Source organism: Adiantum capillus-veneris, chromosome 27 (assembly GCF_014529385.1).
Source record: "Adiantum capillus-veneris isolate H3 chromosome 27, ASM1452938v2, whole genome shotgun sequence".
In the NCBI taxonomy this organism is placed as follows: domain Eukaryota; kingdom Viridiplantae; phylum Streptophyta; class Polypodiopsida; order Polypodiales; family Pteridaceae; genus Adiantum; species Adiantum capillus-veneris.
Window position 1 is genome coordinate 65,622,123 of NC_140957.1, and position 19,220 is coordinate 65,641,342.

Sequence of the window (19,220 nt, forward strand, 5' to 3'; positions counted from 1 at the left end):
TGATGCACTTTATGTACCTGGGATCAAGAAGAATCTTTTGTATGTATCTACACTTGCTAGACTTGTTCTTGTAGTCAAATTTGTGGATGACAGATGTATTGTACATGATCTCAGTTACGACGATGAAATTGTTGCATCTAGCATTTTATGCTGTGAGCTGTATAAGCTCACCTTGTATGACAAGTGTGCAAAAAATTTTGCAACTGCAATTGTGGATTCAAAGGCTATTTCAGATGCAAAACTTTGGCATCCACGTTTTGATCATCTGGATTTTGCTAGTTTGCTGCATTTGCAGAAATTGGATATGGTTGCTTCTTTGCCGCCTCTTGAAGCACCTGTCAAACATGTTTGTGAAGGATGTATTTTGGGTAAGATGGATCGTTCAAAGTTTCCAAAGGATGGTTTAGTTAGGGCCACATGCAGGTTGCACCTTGTGCATAGTGATGTTTGTGGGCCCATACAAACTCCGTCCTTGGGCAATTACCTTTACTTCGTGACTTTCGTTGATGATTACTCCAGGCATGCATGGGTATTTTCTCTTAAAGAGAAGTCCAAAGTTTTTATGTGCTTCAAACAATTTCTAGCTATGGCTGAAAATATCTTGAAATGTACTGTGGGCACGTTCGATCGAGGGGGGAGTATATATCTCATGAATTTAATGCATTTTTGGCTAGTCGTGGGATAAAACACCAATGTATAGTGCCTTATACGCCTCAACAAAATGGTGTTGCTGAGAGAAAAAACAGGTCACTTACGAAAATGGCACGATGTATGGTCAAAAGTCAAGCTTTGCCGCATTTGTTTTGGATTGAGGCCATCATGTGTGCCACTTATGTACTAAATAGGTGTCCTACGAAAGCTTTGCAGTATTACTCCATATGAAGCATGGCATGATAGAAAGCCTTCTATTGAGCACATGCGTGTTTTTGGCTGTTTGGCATATGCTTTGGTGTCATAAACACAATGCACAAAATTGGATGATAAGGTTGTCAAATGTATTTTCGTTGATTATAGTGCTAAATGAAAAGGTTACAGGTTGTATCATGCGCAAACAAAGTGTATCTTGGTATCAAGGGATGTTGTGTTTGTGGAAGATTTTGTTCAGCCCTTGCTGTCATGTACTAGAGACAGTAATGTAAGCTCACAGGACATTTATGACACTTTGTTGCCTCTTTTCAGTGGTGGAAGTACGAATGTAAATTCCAATGAGGAAAATGTACTATGGGGGTTCCTGAAAATGTTACATATTAGCCTATTACTGATGCAAATATACATGATATACTTGATGAGGAAAGGGTTGAGAATGAGCATGCTAGAAGTATGCCTAAATGACTAGTTCATACTTTGCGTGACAGTAAATTGGATGCACCTTTGTCTAGTCGTACTCGTTCAGGTTGTTGCTATGCATCTTATGCATCAGATTGTTATGCTTTGGCTGTGTCTAGCTTACTGTTTTTTGATGAAGCACAGAATTCAAAAAATTGGATGGCTACCATGTAATCAAAATATAATACACTTATAGAAATTGGCACATGGACTTTATGTGATTTGCCTCCTGGCAAAAAGGCCATTGGTACGAAGTGGGTTTACAAGTTGAAACGCAAGCCGGATGGTGAGATTGATCGCTATAGGCTCGACTTGTTGCAAAGGGTTATGCACAGCAAAAAGGCATAGATTATGAAGAGACTTTTTCTCCCACTTGTCATATGACTACTGTCCATTTTCTATGTGCATTGGTAGCTCATTTTGTTTGGGATGTACATCAATCAGACATTGTTACTTCTTTCTTGAATGGTGACATATTTGAGAAAGTTTATGTAACGTAGCCTCACGGTTTTGTCAAGAAAGGACAAGAGGATAAGGTGTGCAAATATAACAAAGCTTTGTATGGGTTGAATCAATCTCCTTGTGCTTGGTATGAGAAGGTTGACACTCATTTGGTGAAACGAGTCTTTTGTAACAATCCAACAAAAAGCACATTGTACGCAAAGCGTGAGGGTGATGTACTTCTCATTTGTGGTTCTTTATGTGGATGATTTGTTGATCACTTGACCAAATGAGAGACATATTGCTGAATTTAGGGCTGATTTGAATGCTACTTTCAAGATGAAATATTTGGGGTTGTTGCATCATCACTTGGGTATACATTTAAGCATTGTGATGGTGGTATTGCCTTGTGTCAAGAAAGTTACATAAAGACATTGCTATGTAAATTTGGACTTGAGGATTGCAAACCTATTGCCACTCTCATGGAAACAGGTTTGAAGTTGAGTCTTCATGATGCTGGTGATCCTGCCGATGTCACTCTTTACCAAACTGTTGTTTGATGCCTCATTTATATATGCAACACGATGTTCAGATATTCAGTTTGCAGTCTCACACGTCAGCAGATTTATGCATAGCCTAGGGTCTAAGCATTGGTAGGCTATCAAGAGGACTTTTCGCTAGTTGAGTGGCACTTTACATCTTGGCTTGTTTTATTCCAAGGGAGGATCATTGCCGCCAGATTTACATGCTTTTTCAGACTCAATTGGGTTGGTTGTTTTGACACGCCAGTGTCTACAAGTGTTTTTTGTTTCATGCTTGGCAGTTATGTATATCATGGTTGAGTAAGAAGAAACCTACTGCGGCCACTTCTAGTTGTGAGACTGAGTACAGGGTAGTCTTCACAGCTACGGTTGAGTGTGTATGGCTCAGACACCTTATGGCTTATTTGGGTGTTGGATAGGACAATGCCAACACTATCTACACTGACAACCAAAGCGCATTGGCAATTGCGAGGAACCCAATTTTTTATGCTCGCACAAAGCACATTGAGGTGCATTACCACTATGTCAGGGAGAGGATCTCAGCAGGAGAGATCAGCTTGGCTTATGTGCCAACAGAGAACAACCTTGCAGATCTTTTCACAAAGGCATTGTCTCGTGAGAAGTTCGAAGCTTTTCGCAAAGCTTTGGGCCTACTCCCCTTTGTGGACTGACCGTGTCCTCAGGGCATGGCACTTCCCTTTACTCATGCGCTAGCTCTCTTTCATTGCATCACTTCAGGGGGGATTTGTTACCATATATATACATGTGGTAGTGATGTGTGTGAACACACTTAGGACCATCGGGGCATTTTTTCTCTCTTTAGGAGGTTTTTTTCCCCATGCATTGTATATACGCCCATCATTCTAGGGCTATCTATCTTTCCATGGCACACTAAGTAATACACTCTCTGTTGTGTGTCTCGAGCTTCCTTCGTCTTCTCCAAGCTGTGTGTGTTTTTCTGCAACCCTAATTCCAATAGACATTGTCACAGCTAGTACTCGAATGTTATGCATCTTATGTCCATAGGTTCTTATCCACCAGCTCTGTCAAGTTTGGAAAATTACTCGCCTAACAAATTGCACACCTACTCACAAGCCCTCCCTTAAGCGTTTTCCGAATGGGTTGTGTCAACAGTGCATGTTGCCGCTTCAAACAGCATTCCTCCATAATCTTGAGCTTTTGCAGATCACAATGCTCAATCATTTACTTGACAAAGTTCCTTCATCATTTTCTTGATCACGTTCTTGCCACATGGATTGCACAAAAGGTATACTTAATGGTTTCAAAATAAATATAGTCTTCAAAATAATATAGTCACTGCTTACATAGTGCAAGGACACTCTAAAATCTAAAGAGAAGAAAACACAACAACAGAAAAGAAGCAAAGTAAAACACAAATCATCAATGTACACTCCACAATCTCTCTTTATATGGATACAAAAAGTTTTTCTACTTTCCACTTCTATGGGTCTTTTCATTTCCTAAACTCACCCTTCACTTATGCACTTAAGATGTTTTAAAAGGCTTTTTAATTTTTCGAGATTGAGGAGGCACTAACCTATATCTACTAAACAAATTTTTGCTCCCAAAAAGACAAACTTGTATTTTCGCCAGACAAAAGGAAAGTCGACTCTAAGGCCTTTGCCCTTTGGGCAAGTCAAGAAGGACCCAATACTCTTCCTTTTGTTTCAAGGGTCCTCATCCTAAGTTTTTGTGGTGACTTCTATCTTTTAGAGGAAGGTGCCTCAACCACCCCTTACAAAAGAGAAACGGCCTTATAACGTTTACTTGCAGGTAGCCAAGTTGTCCACCATGATTAAAGTGGGAATTCCACTTGCCAACCTTTGTAGATAACCCAAAGATAGGAGGGGTAAGAGTCTCTGACCAAGCATTTGGAACGCTCACCATCCAAACATTTGGAAGGCCCTCCAATGGACAAAGGGTCCTTTAATGAACAGCCGCTCTAAAGGGCCTATGGATGAGGTCTCCAAGTGCGCTTTTGATTTTTGTGGCATAGAAGCTCCTCGGGACTATTTGAGACCCCTTTGTCAAGCGGGATTGACGGTCAACAATCTTGGGAAGCTATGGATCATCCGTTTATTCTCAAGAATAAAACGATTTTGATCAATAAGCCCCCGTGACTTCAACCCACCACCTATCACACTGGCTATGACTCTCCCATTAAGCTATCGTGCATCACTTGAAGTGGAGGTGAGAACGCAAAATCATATAGCGAAAATGACGGGGTGGGGAATTCATGGTGTTCAATGGAGATCATTTTGGGATGGTTGGGATAACACAGTGATCACTTTGGAATAGGTGAGTTCACAAGGTGAGATCACATCTAGATTGGGATTCACACAAGATCATTTATTAGCAATCGCTTGATGTTCACATAGAGTTTACTTGGGGTTCAATTTAATTGTGATCACATGGTGATCACTTGAGGATTAATCTGCCATTGGATGGCGCAAAACCAATCCCACCCCCCTCAATTAATAGGACCATTGATCGAACCTGTCGGAGGGGGTGTCAAATAAGCATGAGGAAGCTCGCTCGTGAGACAATAGTGTGCCTTTATCATGATACTTGTGATTCGTGTGACTATAACAGTGGCACACTCTTGAGTTTTGGCATAGGGAATGTCGCCTACTGACCATTCCCGTTAATCATGGGCGATCGGCGGAGGCCGGGAGCCCTGATTACGGGAATGGTCAGTAGGCGACCATTCCCGGCTGTCAAAGTTCAGGGGAGCGGGGGCCAGTAGGGATTCGACGCATGGCAGGGATTCGACATATGGTAGGTCTAAGGTGACAGTACTGATTGTGCAGACGATGTTGAGAGTGTTTGTGCAGGTGACAGTACTGATTGTGCAGGCGATGCTGAGAGTCAACACATTCAGGCTCGCTGACTTGCCGCGCACTGATTGCATGCACCCTCTGCAAATTCTGTGCGCTGATGTGTAGCACGCTCGATGGAATTCCTGCTGCTGACCTGCCCTGCTATCATTGGACAAAGCAAAAATAATTCTCCATGCTGATGTGTCACGCATCCAGGGCCTACAAACTCAAGTTTTGCAAAATAATGTGCAGTAGATGGACGACGGAGACTGCACGCCCCCGACCCTGGACATTGACGACGTAGGGAATGGTTGCCTACTGACCATTCCCAGCTGTCAAAGTCCAGCGGAGCGGGGGCCAGGAGGGATTTGACACATAGCAGGGATTCGACATATGGCAGGTCTGAGGTGATAGTACTGATTGTGCAGACGATGCTGAGAGTGTTTGTGCAGGTGACAGTACTGATTGTGCAGGCGATGCTGAGAGTGAGCACATTCGGGCTCGTTGACTTGTCGCGCACTGATTGCATGCACCCTCTGCAAATTCTGTGCGCTGATGTGTACACGCTCGATGGAATTTCTACTGCTGACCTGCCCTGCTATCATTGGACAAAGTGAAAATAATTCTCCATGCTGATGTGTCACGCATCCAGGGCCTACAAACTAGAGTTCTGCAAAATAATGTGCAGTAGATGGACGACGGAGACTGCATGCCCCCGACCCTGGACTTTGACGTATCATGTTGGTAGCCTAAGTACAAGAAGCAGAAGCGATAGCCTGTGATTTGGCACACTCACATGGTATTGTGGCGTACGAGCAAGATGTTTGAATGGATATCCATTACAATTAACTGTCTTCTTGTCATTACCCATTGGAATGCTCATCACTTTTTGTGATCGTTGGCAATCACAGAATACGGTCCTCAAAAACCAGTTGAGCATCTCAAGTTTCTTCTTGCTGAATCGCATCGCGCAAAGTGTCGGAGTCAAAACGTGACATCCCAATGTAGTGCTCTATGGCATCTATGTGGCGTTCCCCCCGCGTGTCTATCATTTGCTCCGGTAATGCATCAGTTCCTTCCATATCATCTTCGTATAGTTAGAACTGCATAAGCCACCTAATCCTGTCTCCCAAAGTTCCTCGACCCCTGTTTCACAAAGTTCCGCACCCTGGTTGAGGAAAAGGGGGTCTTGCAAAAGTATCGCAATACAATGATGCTACTCAACCCCTGTTTCACAAAGTTCCACACCTTGGTTGAGGAAAAGGGGGTCTTCCAAAAGTAGTACTTACTCACAGTTGGAACTCTTCCCTCAACACTAAAGGGCACTAAAGGGCTCGGAGCCTTAATGAAGCCCAAGCGGTGGGATCAACGGGTTGGAGAGAAGCATGTGGATCTCGAGGCGAATGGAAGGTGGAAAAAAATAAGCACTCGTGCAAGCACCCAGACTCGAATCCTCGTCATCGATGTGAGAGCCCAATGCACTAACCGCTACGCCTGCGACGCTTTAGTTGACATGTGGGCAAACCATGAAATGATAAATAAACTTGGACAGGCTCCCTGCTTGTCCAAGTTTATTTTTTGCGTGTCCTAGTTTACTCTGACCATCTTACGACTGCACGCATTTTGATCTCCCTGTCCTAGTTTTGCTACCTTAGATCCCACTGCTTGGGCTTCATTAAATTGCCCATGCCCTTTAGTGCTGAGGGAACTCTTCCCTACTTTTCTAGATAAGTGCGATAAAATATTTGTCTTCTATACAAACTGGGTTGTTGGGTGTTGCGAATGAGCCCTCCCGAATGCTGAGCTTCTTAGCATGAGCACAAGGCGACGGCCAACTAGCCAAAGGGAATCTTGCAAGAGCATGTGTCTACGTGGTGGATGCTTTTTTTTGTCGTGGAGTGGCTGGCTGGCCGTTGTATCACCTCTACCAACCAGCTCGAACGCATACTTTCCAACCAATCAGCACGGGTCTTGCGAACAGCCTTCCGCTCCTATGTCGCGACTACTTCATATGCGCACCCACACTTGTTTTCTTCCTCTTCGTCAACCTTCCATAGCGCATGCAGTTCTTGCAATTGTGTGCTTGCAAGTCTAGCTTGCTAGCTTTCTCCAAGTTTCGTATGCTAAAGTGCTTTAGCTTGCATACGCAGCTCTTACACTATCGAGCGCACCATTTTCAGCTTGCACTAATTTTGTGATTGGATCTCCTCAGCTTGAAGCTCATTCTACAATACCTTAGATAATTAGCTGTTCAACAAACACTGTTAAAAATGCTATGAATTCTCTCACGCTCATATACATTTTTCGTGATATTGTATTGCCACTAGCTTGCCAATTTGTTAAAGGTTGTCACATACACCAAAGAGAGGCAAAATTCATGATACTTCAATGGTTACATAAAAGTTGTTATGCAGCTAACACACACACAACGCATAAATCTCAGTATACGAAGTCTAGTTTCATTGTCTCACACAAATGTTTAATTACACTATATCTCACATACACAAACATTTTTTGAAGATACTTAACACTAGTTCTGTAATCGGACACTCAAATGTCCTGAGACACTAAAGTGTCCTGTTTTTCTAGCAACTTGTCATAATTATTTGGTGAAAAAATTCATAGGCCACGTCCATATCTTAGGTCACCTATGAGGTGAAGAACATAGCCAAACTTTACTTTTGCCAAAATAAATACCAAATTAAGATTATAATGATAAGTTTAAAGATGAAAAGATTATAGAAATTTAGTGCATTTTTAACAAAATTTTCATAAATTGAATATAACTTCTCATCAAAATAAGATTTTTCATAGATTTCAAGGTGTATGGATAGAAAAAAACTTATTATAGCAAGAAATTGAGCTTCATAACCTAGTTATGGGATTAGATTTTTGTTATAATCAAAAGATTAAAATCTTGAAAATGCTGACAAACAAGAAAATTTTGGTCTTTCAAGGCCTCTTTCATTAACATGATGAGGTTATGGGACAAAACCTAAGGTGTATAATGTATCTATAGGTTAATACCCATCAACTAAGCATTTTTCAAGGGTTCAAACTCATAGGCATCTTGTAATTTAAGCTCATTTTAAAAAAATTGTAGTGCATAATTTCTTGCAAAAAAAAAACATTGTTATGGAAAAGTAGTAAAAATGTGTATATAAATCTTCCAATTGTGTCCATATGATGTATTTGTATAAAAATAAGTGAAATGAACAAAAAAATCCAAAAGTGGTTTTATTTTAAGGCTTATCTTTGATAAATAAAAAAAATCATAATTACAACATGCACAATTTTTTGGATATGCCATAAAATCACCAAATGTGGCTTGCATAACCATTAAAAACTATCGCCTTATGTAATGGAGCCATAGATCTAGTATATATGCATCATAAGACATTGTAAATTTAGATAAACTAAATGTTCTTTTGTGATCGTTAATTGAATTTGTAAATGTTGCATATTTGACCCACAGGACTTTCTATATTTAATTCTAGCCATAAAGCATTTTTTTCTCACATGACAATTTCAAAAATATCAGACACATAAATAACTAGTTCCCACGGATTATTGCATGCACCCTGCTCATTTTTTTCTTAAGTTAGAGTACGAGTTTTAATGAAACATTGAATGCTGTTTTACATAGGTTCTTTTCATGAGTGTAGTTACTATTGAGATTATGATCATAAGTGAGTGATTATAATTTCTATGAGTACTTTGAATAACATTTTATAAGTTTACAAAAGCATTTCTTGAGATGTGTTTTAGATTTCATGTACCATTTTATTTAAATTCGCAAAAAAAAGACATTAAATTGTCCTTTTTATACCAAACTAGAGTTAAAAGATATACAAGCTGTTCAACAAATTCTGTTGAAAATGTTATGAATTCTCATGCTCACATATATTTTTCATGATGTTGTATTGCCACCAGCTTGCCAATTTGTTCAGGGGTGTCACATACACACAAAGAGGCAAAATTCATGATACTTCAATGGTGTGTATAGATTACACGAAAGTTGTTATGCAGCTAACACACACAAACAACCCATAAATCTTAATACATAAAGTCTGATTTCATTGTCTCATACACACAGAGGCAAAATTCATGATACTTCAATGGTGTGTATAGATTACACGAAAGTTGTTATGCAGCTAACACACACAAACAACCCATAAATCTTAATACATAAAGTCTGATTTCATTGTCTCACAGAAATGTTTAATTGCGCTATAACATTTCGTGACAACTTGAGGATGTGTTGGTGCCAAGGTGATCAATGAGAAATTTTAATGTCCTCATTCCAAGACGTGGACGGAGGACACTAGACCAAATAGTGTTTAGGAAGAGAGTGAGTCTAGGGAAGAGACTAGCGCACACACACAAAGAGGCAAAATTCATGATACTTCAATGGTGTGTATAGATTACACGAAAGTTGTTATGCAGCTAACACACACAAACAACCCATAAATCTTAATACATGAAGTCTGATTTCATTGTCTCACAGAAATGTTTAATTGCGCTATAACATTTTGTGACGACTTGAGGATGTGTTGGTGCCAAGGTGATCAATGAGAAATTTTAATGTCCTCATTCCAAGACGTGGGCGGAGGACACTAGACCAAATAGTGTTTAGGAAGAGAGTGAGTCTAGGGAAGAGGATGTAGTCTTGGGTGCACGCAAGTAGAGAGTGATGCGAGCTTTAAAAGTATGCTTCAAGACGAAAACTGGCTACAATCCCAAGTTAATGATTCTATCGAGGACTCCCAAGACCATAGTGCAACTTTTTATAATCCCTAAACAATCCCTGTGGCTCAGACTCTTGGTCGCCTCCCCTAATTTGCAACCCATTGCTCCAAATGCCCAGCTCTTAGCTCCTTGGGCTCCCATGCAACTGCTTATTGGTACGCGATAAGCTTCGTTTGTGAAGGTTTTTGGTGTCTTCACCGATTGCGAGTACTCACATGTTCTCAATGTTCGGAAAAAATGTGTCTCAGCTTAATATCATGCCGTTTTCGATTTCAAAAAATGCAAGTTTGAAGGCAAGGGAAAAAGGAGAAATTCCAACCCAAAACAGAAAAAATTAATGTAAAAACCCAAAAAATAAACCTAATTTTCTAAGATTTCCTCTTGAAAAATTCAATAAAGGGAATTTTGTATGTTTGGAGAAATGATTTTTTCTGAACACTGCATGTTCTTGTTCAGTTTGTGGTCCCTCACCCATTGCCCAAGGTTGTAGTAAGGCCGCAGGACCTTCTATTGTAGCTCGTACACCCCATGTTGCTCACGTTTCCAATGCGGCCATAGGACCTCCGCTACTGTTAGACCACCCCCAGTTGCTCTGTCCATAGTGCCTCCTGCTACCGCTAGACCATCTCCAGCTGCTCATGTCTGGCCAAAGCACAACACCTTTGCCTAATGTTGAGTCGCAAAACAAGGGAAAGAGGCCCCGGCAAGTCGATGCGAAGTGGACATCAGTTGCTACTGCGCACAAAACACCACGTTGTAGACAAAACAGAAAATCAATTCACGCGGTAAACACCACGTTGAGGAACACTTCCTTGACAGTTGAAGCTGCGCAAACAAGCTCGGCGCATTGCTTTAAAAAGCTTTACTATACATATAAGAAATAACTTAGAACAGCTGCACGAGTTGTGATACTCATTACAATGAAAAGAGGGATGGAATCCATAGGACGGTTCACTGTTGAATCACCGTCCGGAAAAGAATAATGAATAGGACAGACTTGTCAACAGAGAAAAAATTAAAGAGGGGAAAGGGTTTCTGGTAGAAACTAGGACCAAGCTGACCTTGGAGAGGGTGAAAGAAGTGACAGATTCTGAAGCGTCAACTTGCCCAAAACAAAACCGTATACACAGCGCAAGTTCTGCAAGTATCTTTATGTGAGATTGATATACTCGTTAACCGGTCCGTACCTTGGCACTTGCAACCACTGTACATTTTAACAATTTTGATTAGCACACGCTTTTGCAACTGCAAACCTCCACAGGCAGAACTACAATTTCAAGCGGCTGCTCTCAGCTTCGGAGCTTCAGATGAGCCCAATCTACCCTTGATGTTGCAGGTCACATCGCCTGCAGCCTTTGCCACCCTGTAAAGTGCCGAGCTAACCCACACGCTCCCAGATTGTACAAGCTTAGTATTTGCAATGGCAATCCCCGCAGTCTTCACCCCTTGATGAGCATACACATACACCGACACAGTCTTCCCTGTAATTTGGTACTTGTCATTGACAGACCGCATAGTCATGTTCACTGCTGATGCTCCTGCAGTCAACTTGTCTGCCAAGCCGATCCTCTTATTGAATGAAGCCACTCTGGAAGTTGCATTAGCAGAGAGCTGCAGTCTCTCATCAAATGACTTGGCCTTGCTTAGTGCATCCTTGCCAAGGACATACCCTTTTGACAACATACTTGTCACCATGTCTTGAGCCCTAGTTACTGCTTGATTTGAGCTAGCCTGGTGAACCTGTGTTACCAGACCAATTTCATTCATCAAACAGATAAATGTATAATGCAAAAGAATAAGAAAGAGATCAACGGCACCATTGACAAACAAAGACAGCCAGACATCATTGACTGTACAAGTTCAGCGAGAAAAAAAACTGCGACGATACATGGAGAAGGTCCGTGCCACAATACACTTTCCATTCAAAAAAGCTGAGGAAAACTCCCACCGTGCAACTATGCTGATATCGAAGTAGATGCACAAACATGTTTGTCGGTGTCTGCATGCATTAGAGCTGCAACGCAAACTACCCAGTGATGAGGAAAAGAAAGGTTTACCACTGGCTGCACAGCTTGTTCCTCCCATCCAACTTCTTGATCCACATCCTCAAGAGAAAAGACACTGACTGGCTGATCTACAATGGTGGCACCCTGGCCAGACAATGAAATTCTCAGCACATCAGAAACAAAAATAAGCAAGCTCATTCAGATCACGTAACCTACAAGCAGATCCAGAGAGCAGTAAAGCTAATAGAAAGAAACAGGCACTCTTAATCTCGTTATCAAGTGGACTGTTCCCTAATCAGAAAGTCTTACATCATCAGAACGTTTGCTTACAGGTCATTCTGCTAATATCCAAAAACAATTGAATGAAAAGAGCAAAGCTATATCAAATATCGCAACATAGGCGGAAACAGATAATGCCAACGAATGTAAAACGAAACATGGACTTCAAGACAGAATTTACATAAGAAAAAGTTACAGAATGCACTAGAAGATGAACAGTTGGGAGAGCTCAACGTAGATCGGCCAATGTGAAGCAAGGGTTTTGATAAACACAGATAATGAGGGCACTTACAGAGAGAAGAACTGCTGTGTCAAGAGCTTCTGCGTCTTTAAAGGTGACGAGAGCTACTTGAGACCAATTTCCATCACTGCGCTCACAGTGGCCATTCAGATAATGGGAAACTGCAAACTAAAAGTTTCAAGAGAACACATTTTCCCACATATTCACTTCACCTGCGAAGGTCAATTTTGGAGATTCGGCCGGAGAAAGAGAAGAAGTTCTGCAGGTCGCGTACTGTTGCTCGCGACGAGACATTGTTTACCTGCACTGTGTAGCCCTTCATGGCAATAAGAACCAGCTTGCTGCCACGCACCTATTAAATCGTCCTGCACAAGAAAGTGCCTCAAGAAGACCTAGAAGCCTTGATGTTGTGTGCAACAGATCAAAATTTCTACAGAAAATAAAGGGATCGACTACGTTAAGTGATGGTATTGTAGATCTACGATTAAAATCTTTGCGATGCGGATCCTACACAAGCTCTAGCCCTCCAAAGCAGAGCTTTCGGTTCTGGAAATGCAGATCTAACGTTAAGATGGTAGGCTATGGTAAGTAAAAGCGGCAATGGCGGCCTGTGCGTGCAGCAGGAGAGCTGCAGCACAAAGAAGAAGCCACGGGAATGGGTGTGCTGGAGCTTTAATGGAGGATGTGGAGGAGAGCTTTCCGCCTAAAAAGCGTGGTCATAAGAGTATTTTTGTGACGAAAGTTTTCTTTCCAGGGGGATGCTGAGCTCATTTCACTGCTTGGCTATGGCGACCTCTCACACACATGCGCACACTCTTGTAAGTTGTGCTCCATTGCAGGAGTCACACGCACATGGAGGTGCTTTCTGATATGTAATTACTACTTGCCCACCATCGCCAGCCAGGAATTCTTTACACATGCTCGCAGAAATTGACAAACATGATAGGTGATAGGCCTACCGGAACAGACAGCACCAAGAAACAGGAGGAAATTACCAAATTCTACCAAGAAGCTAAAATTCTAAGAACGTTGCGTTTTACTAGTATTAAAATTAAATTTTTAAAAAAAGATAAGTTAAGAAATACTGAATTCTTTTTTAATTCGTGTGGTGCCTGAAAATGGTTATTCCTGTAGAGTAAATTGAAATAAGCTTTATTAAAAAAATCGCGTCTATTTTTGAGCCGTTAAGGCTGGCCCTGGAGATTGGGCCCGCCCCTTTTCAAATTTGAACGGTGCCTCTTTTTTATGCCTATTCGTTCGTATGTGAATTTTGAGTGCTTTATTACATGCTGTCGTCCGGACTCCGGGTCCCTGTCTTGTTACATTTCCTTGGCAAAGTCATGGTTGCTCCCCCATATCTCTCAAAAGGATCTTAGGTACATTTCACACGGGAGCTGTGGCAGCGTTTCAGCATCGGATTACCACATGTATATGGTAACATTTGTTCAATTCAAGGCATATTGATAATAGGTCACTATTTTGCTCATAACTTCAACTAGAAAGTCAAATTCAAAAACTTTTTTATATATTAACAAAGCTATCTTTGAGCTCTATGACTTTGTAGAAGAGCTTCTCAGCTAATTTGGAGTGTAGGTATGTCTGAAATAAAAAAAATAGAGGCTATTTTCTCAGGAGAGATTTGGTATTCAAGTTGAGTAGGAGAGGAGAGAGAGTGTAGAGAGAGAGAGATAGCCTTATACAGCTTATCTTTGACACCTACAACTTCAACCATCATGTCAATGCTAGTGACATCGATTGGTTTTGATCCTGCACAGAGAGCGCTGGCTATAGACGCATTGCCAAGTGTGCACATTGTGCTGGTTCGATGAAATCACATACAGGTTAATTTACTAATATTTAGTCTGCTTGTGTGTGACACACATGGTGCTTAAAGAGGCCCTTTTAGGCATGCATGTAGTGGAAATGGAGGCCTAAATGAGGCTCAATGAGAAATATGAGCAGACTTAGCTCTTTGAGTTGTCCCAAAATATTTATCGATCTGCGAACGCTTGCCAAAGCTCACTGAAATCAAAGAAAGTGAGCAAGCATGTGTAGGAGCTGCTGGCGATTAAGCCCGGGACGATGCAACCTGCTCTGATACCAATTGTTGGAATTAGGGTTGCAGGAAAACACACACAGCTTGGAGAAGACAAAGGAAGCTCAAGACACACAACAGAAAATATATTACTTAGTGTGCAATGGAAGGATAGATAGCCCTAGAATGATGGACGTTGTATACAATGCACGGGGGCAAAAACCTCCTAATAAGGGAAAAAATGCCCCAAGTGTGTCCACACACATCTAGTACTACACACGCTATCTCGTCATTTTTTGAAAATTTTCTATCAGTGTCATTTTCTGCATAACGAGTACATTACAGTCTTCTACACGGTTTGTGTTATACAGCCCCGCTACGTTTTTCCTCTTTTCGGGCAGTTTTCACATCAGGTGTAGGCATTCGCCATGGCCGCAACAACAACACTGATGTGTTCAAGATGTTTGTTGTTGAGGAAAGATTGGATGGGGACAATTACCCTATGTGGGCTTACATATGCAACATGTTCTTGTGTCAAGTTGTCTAGAATATTGTCATGGTTCTGAGGATGTAGGCGATGTTGAGGATGTTGCAGGTCTTGTTGCAAGTATTGCTGCTACTGTTAGAGTTGTTTTGCCTACGGCAGAACAAGCTCATTGAGATGTAAAAGATGCGCATGCTCATGCACTATTACTCCTCACATTCATTCGGCGAAATTTGCAAAACTGGCTTAGTATATTATGGCTGGTCTTTATGCAAGGATTGCTGCTATTAGAGTTATTTTGCCTACAACAGAACAAGCTCGTTGGGATGTAAAAGATGCGCATGCTCATGCATTGATTGTGTTGTCTGTCAAGCGCACTATTACTCCTCACATTCGTTCAACAAAATTTGCAAAACGGGCTTGGGATATTATGGCTGGTCTTTATGCAAGTCGCAATGAGGCTAAAATTGCATTGTTGCGTAAAGAGTTGGAGTCGAAGATTATGCATGAGGAAGATGATATGGACACTTTCCTTGCTAGTGTCAAGGTGGGTAAGATGCAGTGTTTGAAGTTTTCAAAGGATGGTTCAGTTAGGGCCACATGCAGGTTGCAGCTTGTGCATAGTGATGTTTGAGGACCCATGCAAACTCCATCCTTGGGCAATTACTTGTACTTCGTGAATTTCATTCATGATTACTTCAGGCATGCATGGGTATATCCTCTTAAAGCTAAGTCCGAAGTGTTTATGTGCTTCAAACAATTTCTGGCTATAACTGAAAATGTCTTGAAATGTACTATGGGCACCCTCTGTTCCGATCAAGGGGGGGAAGTATATGTCTCATGAATTTAATGCATTTCTAGCCAGCCGTGGTATAAAACACCAATGTATAGTGCCTTATACGCCTCAACAAAATGGTCTTGCTAAGAGGAAAGGAAGGTAACTTACGGAAATGGCACGATGTATGGTCAAAAGTAAAGCTTTGCCGCATTTGTTTTGGCTTGAGGCCATCATGTGTGCCACTTAGGTACTTAACAGGTGTCCTACAAAAGCTTTGCAGTCTATGACTCCATATGAAGCATGGCATGAAAGAAAGCCTAATTCTAATGAGCACGTGCGTGTTTTTGTTTGTGCCATATGCTTTGGTGCCACAAACATAGCGCAAAAAATTTGATGATAAGACTGTCAGATGTATTTTTCTTGGTTATAGTGCTGAAAGCAAAGCATTAGGCAAAATTTGGACTCACAAAGGGGCCCTTTAAGGAGTTTGACTTTACCTCTCTCTACCAAAACGAACGCATGGATAAATTTTTGCAAACAAACTCCAAAGTTGGCGGAGGTTTGACAGTTAGAATGTCCTCTTCAAGCTCTATCTACTGATATAGGTGAATCAAAAAAAGAATCTTCTATAACTGTCACATCATAGGTGAATCAAAAAAAGAATCTTCTAAAATATGAGGAATCTCATGGCGTGCTATATATCAGTAGATAGAGCTTGAAGAGGACATTCTAACTGTCAAACCTCCGCCAACTTTGGAGTTTGTTTGCAAAAATTTATCCATGCGTCCGTTTTGGTAGAGAGAGGTAAAGTCAAACTCCTTAAAGGGCCCCTTTGTGAGTCCAAATTTTGCCTAATGGGTTACAATTTGTATCATCCACAAACAAAGCGTATTCTGGTTTCATGGGATGTTGTGTTTGTGGAAGATTTTGTTCAGCCCTTGTTGTCATGTATTATAGACAATAATGTAAGCTCATAGGACATTTATGACACTTTGTTGCCTCTTTTTAGTGGTGGAAGTTCCAACGTAAATTCCAATGAGGCAAATGTACAACCTATGAGGGTTTTTGAAAATGTTACAAATCAGCCTATTACTGATGCAGATGTACATGATGTATTTGATGAGGAAAGGGCTAAAAATGAACAGGCTAGAGGTATGCCAAAATGGCTGGTGCATACATTGCATGACAGTAAATTGGATGCACCTTTGTCTAGTCACACTCGTTTAGGCTCTCGCCATGCATCTTATGCATCATATGGTTATGCTTTGGTTTTGTCTAGCTTACATAATGTTGCGAACCTCTGTCTTTTGATGAAGCACAGAATTCAAAAAATTGGATGGCTGCCATGCAATCAGAATATGATGCACTTATAGAAAATGACACATGGACTTTATGTGATTTGCCTCCTGGCAAAAAGGCCATTGGTACGAAGTGGGTTTACAAGTTGAAATGCAAGCGTGATGGTGAGATTGGTCACTATAAGGCTCGACATGTTGCAAAGGGTTATGCATAGCAAAAAGGCATAGATTATGACAAAAATTTTGCTCCCACTTGTCGTATGACTACTGTGCGTTTTCTATGTGCATTGGTAGCTCATTTTGGTTGGGATGTACATCAATTAGACATTGTTATTGCTTTCTTGAATGGTGACATATTTGAGGAAGTTTATGTAGCACAGCCTTGCGATTTTGTCAAGGAAGGACAAGAGGATAAAGTGTGCAAATGTAACAAAGCTTTGTATGGGTTGAAGAAATCTCCCCTTGCTTGGTATGAGAAGGTTGACACTCATTTGGTCAAACAAGGCTTTCGTAAAATAGTCCAACAGAAAGCACATTGTATGTAAAGTGTGAGGGTGATGTACTTCTCATTGTGATTCTTTATGTGGATGATTTGCCGATCACTGGACCAAATGAGAGACATATTGCTGACTTTAAGGCCCGGGGGATTCACTCTATATAAAAAACGAACGCCACCTGCGAGTGGACAACTTTGATAAAACCCCTATATACGACTCATATTAAGGAATATGACCCCCTTTCTACACCTATACAACAATCAATGAAGAAAACTATCATACTCCTATCTTACATATAAAATTTAAGTCTCACATGATCTAAGTAAGTAAAACACAGTCAAAGAGTGTGTAGCATAGTGATTGGCAATGTACTAAGGAACCACTTCTATTCATAACTAGATGTATCCTCAATGTGTCTTAGTTTGATTTTCAAACTATATGTCTCATTCTGCACTCTGTCTACATCCAATTTTGATCCATCCAAAGCTGGTGTAAATAAACCCTTGACCTACTCCAAATTAACCCTTATCTATGACCGTCTTGTTGCAAAATTTGATGTGTGACCTGATAAAAAACTTCCCCAAAATTCATCCAAGTTCTAGTACACACCACTGACCAATCGTTACAAATAATCAACCCGGGTCAGGTTCCCCCCTGCCCCGGGTACACCTGATAAAAAACTTCCCCAAAATTCATCCAAGTTCTAGTACACAGCACTGACCAATCGTCACAAATAATCAACCCGGGTCAGGTTCCCCCCTGCCCCCCCCCCCCGCTGTCCCTTATAAATATGATACCCCCAGCTTGGGAGATAAATTATTGGGGTCCTACCCCTAACTTACGCTTATGTAGCTTGTAAAAAAAAAACCCTCCCTTGCACTTACGTGGTGCGATAAATTTTCCATGGTGAATCCCCCGGGCTTTAAGGTTGATTTGAATGCTACTTTCAAGATGAAAGATTTGGAGCTGTTGCATCATTACTCGGGTATAAGTTTAAGCAATGTAATGGTGGTATTGCCTTGTGTTAGAAAAGTTACATAGAGACATTGCTATGTAAGTTTCGACTTGAGGATTGTAAACCTATTGCCACTCTCATGGAAACATGTTTGAAATTGAGTCTTCATGATGCTGGTGATCCTGTAGATGTCACTCTTTACCAGACTATTGTTGGATGCCTCATTGATGTATGCAACATGAGGCCGGATATTCAGTTTGCAGTCTCACAGGTCAACGGATTTATGCATAGTCCAAGGTCTAAGCAATATTGGCAGGTTGTCAAGAAGATTTTTCCCTACTTGAGTGGCACTTTACATCTTGGCTTGTTTTATCCCAAGGGGGGATCATTGCCACTAGATTTAGATTTTTGTTCGAACTCAAATTGGGCTGGTTGTTTTGACACTCGAGTGTCCACGAGTGGTTTTTGTTTCATGCTCGACAGTTCATGCATATCATGGTTAAGCAAGAAGCAACCTATTGTGGCTACTTCCAATTGTGACACTGAGTACATGGAAATCTTCACAACTACGGTTGAGTGTGTATGGCTTAGACGCCTTATGGCTAATTTGGGTGTTGGATAGGACACTGCCAACACTATCTACATTGACAGTCAGAGCACATTGGCAATTGCAAGGAGCCTAGTTCTTCATGCTCACACAAATCACATTGAGGTGCATTACCACTATGTCAGAGAGAGGCTCTTAACAT

The 19,220-nt window shown here is 41.2% G+C and overlaps 1 protein-coding gene across 1 annotated transcript; it reads right to left on the reverse strand.

Moving 5' to 3' along the window:
* Positions 1-10,710: 10,710 nt before the first annotated feature.
* Positions 10,711-13,369, reverse strand: LOC147422121 (binding partner of ACD11 1-like). Its single transcript, XM_086503275.1, has 4 exons — positions 12,637-13,369; positions 12,476-12,551; positions 11,956-12,048; positions 10,711-11,638 (listed from the first exon to the last, which is right to left on the reverse strand). Exons 1-4 carry the CDS (start codon positions 12,744-12,746, stop codon positions 11,174-11,176), a joined length of 744 nt encoding a protein of 247 aa, XP_086359401.1. The 5' UTR covers positions 12,747-13,369; the 3' UTR covers positions 10,711-11,173.
* Positions 13,370-19,220: the final 5,851 nt, after the last annotated feature.

What these genes read in the sequence shown, in the direction of transcription:
- LOC147422121 (XM_086503275.1), bottom strand. Translation starts at nt 12,746, where the DNA reads ATGAAGGGCTACACAGTGCAGGTAAACAATGTCTCGTCGCGAGCAACA. An exon ending in TCCAAAATTGACCTTCGCAG is followed by an intron (nt 12,552 to 12,636) that starts GTGAAGTGAATA and finishes CTGTGAGCGCAG; the next exon opens with TGATGGAAATTGGTCTCAAG. An exon ending in ACACAGCAGTTCTTCTCTCT is followed by an intron (nt 12,049 to 12,475) that starts GTAAGTGCCCTC and finishes TTGTCTGGCCAG; the next exon opens with GGTGCCACCATTGTAGATCA.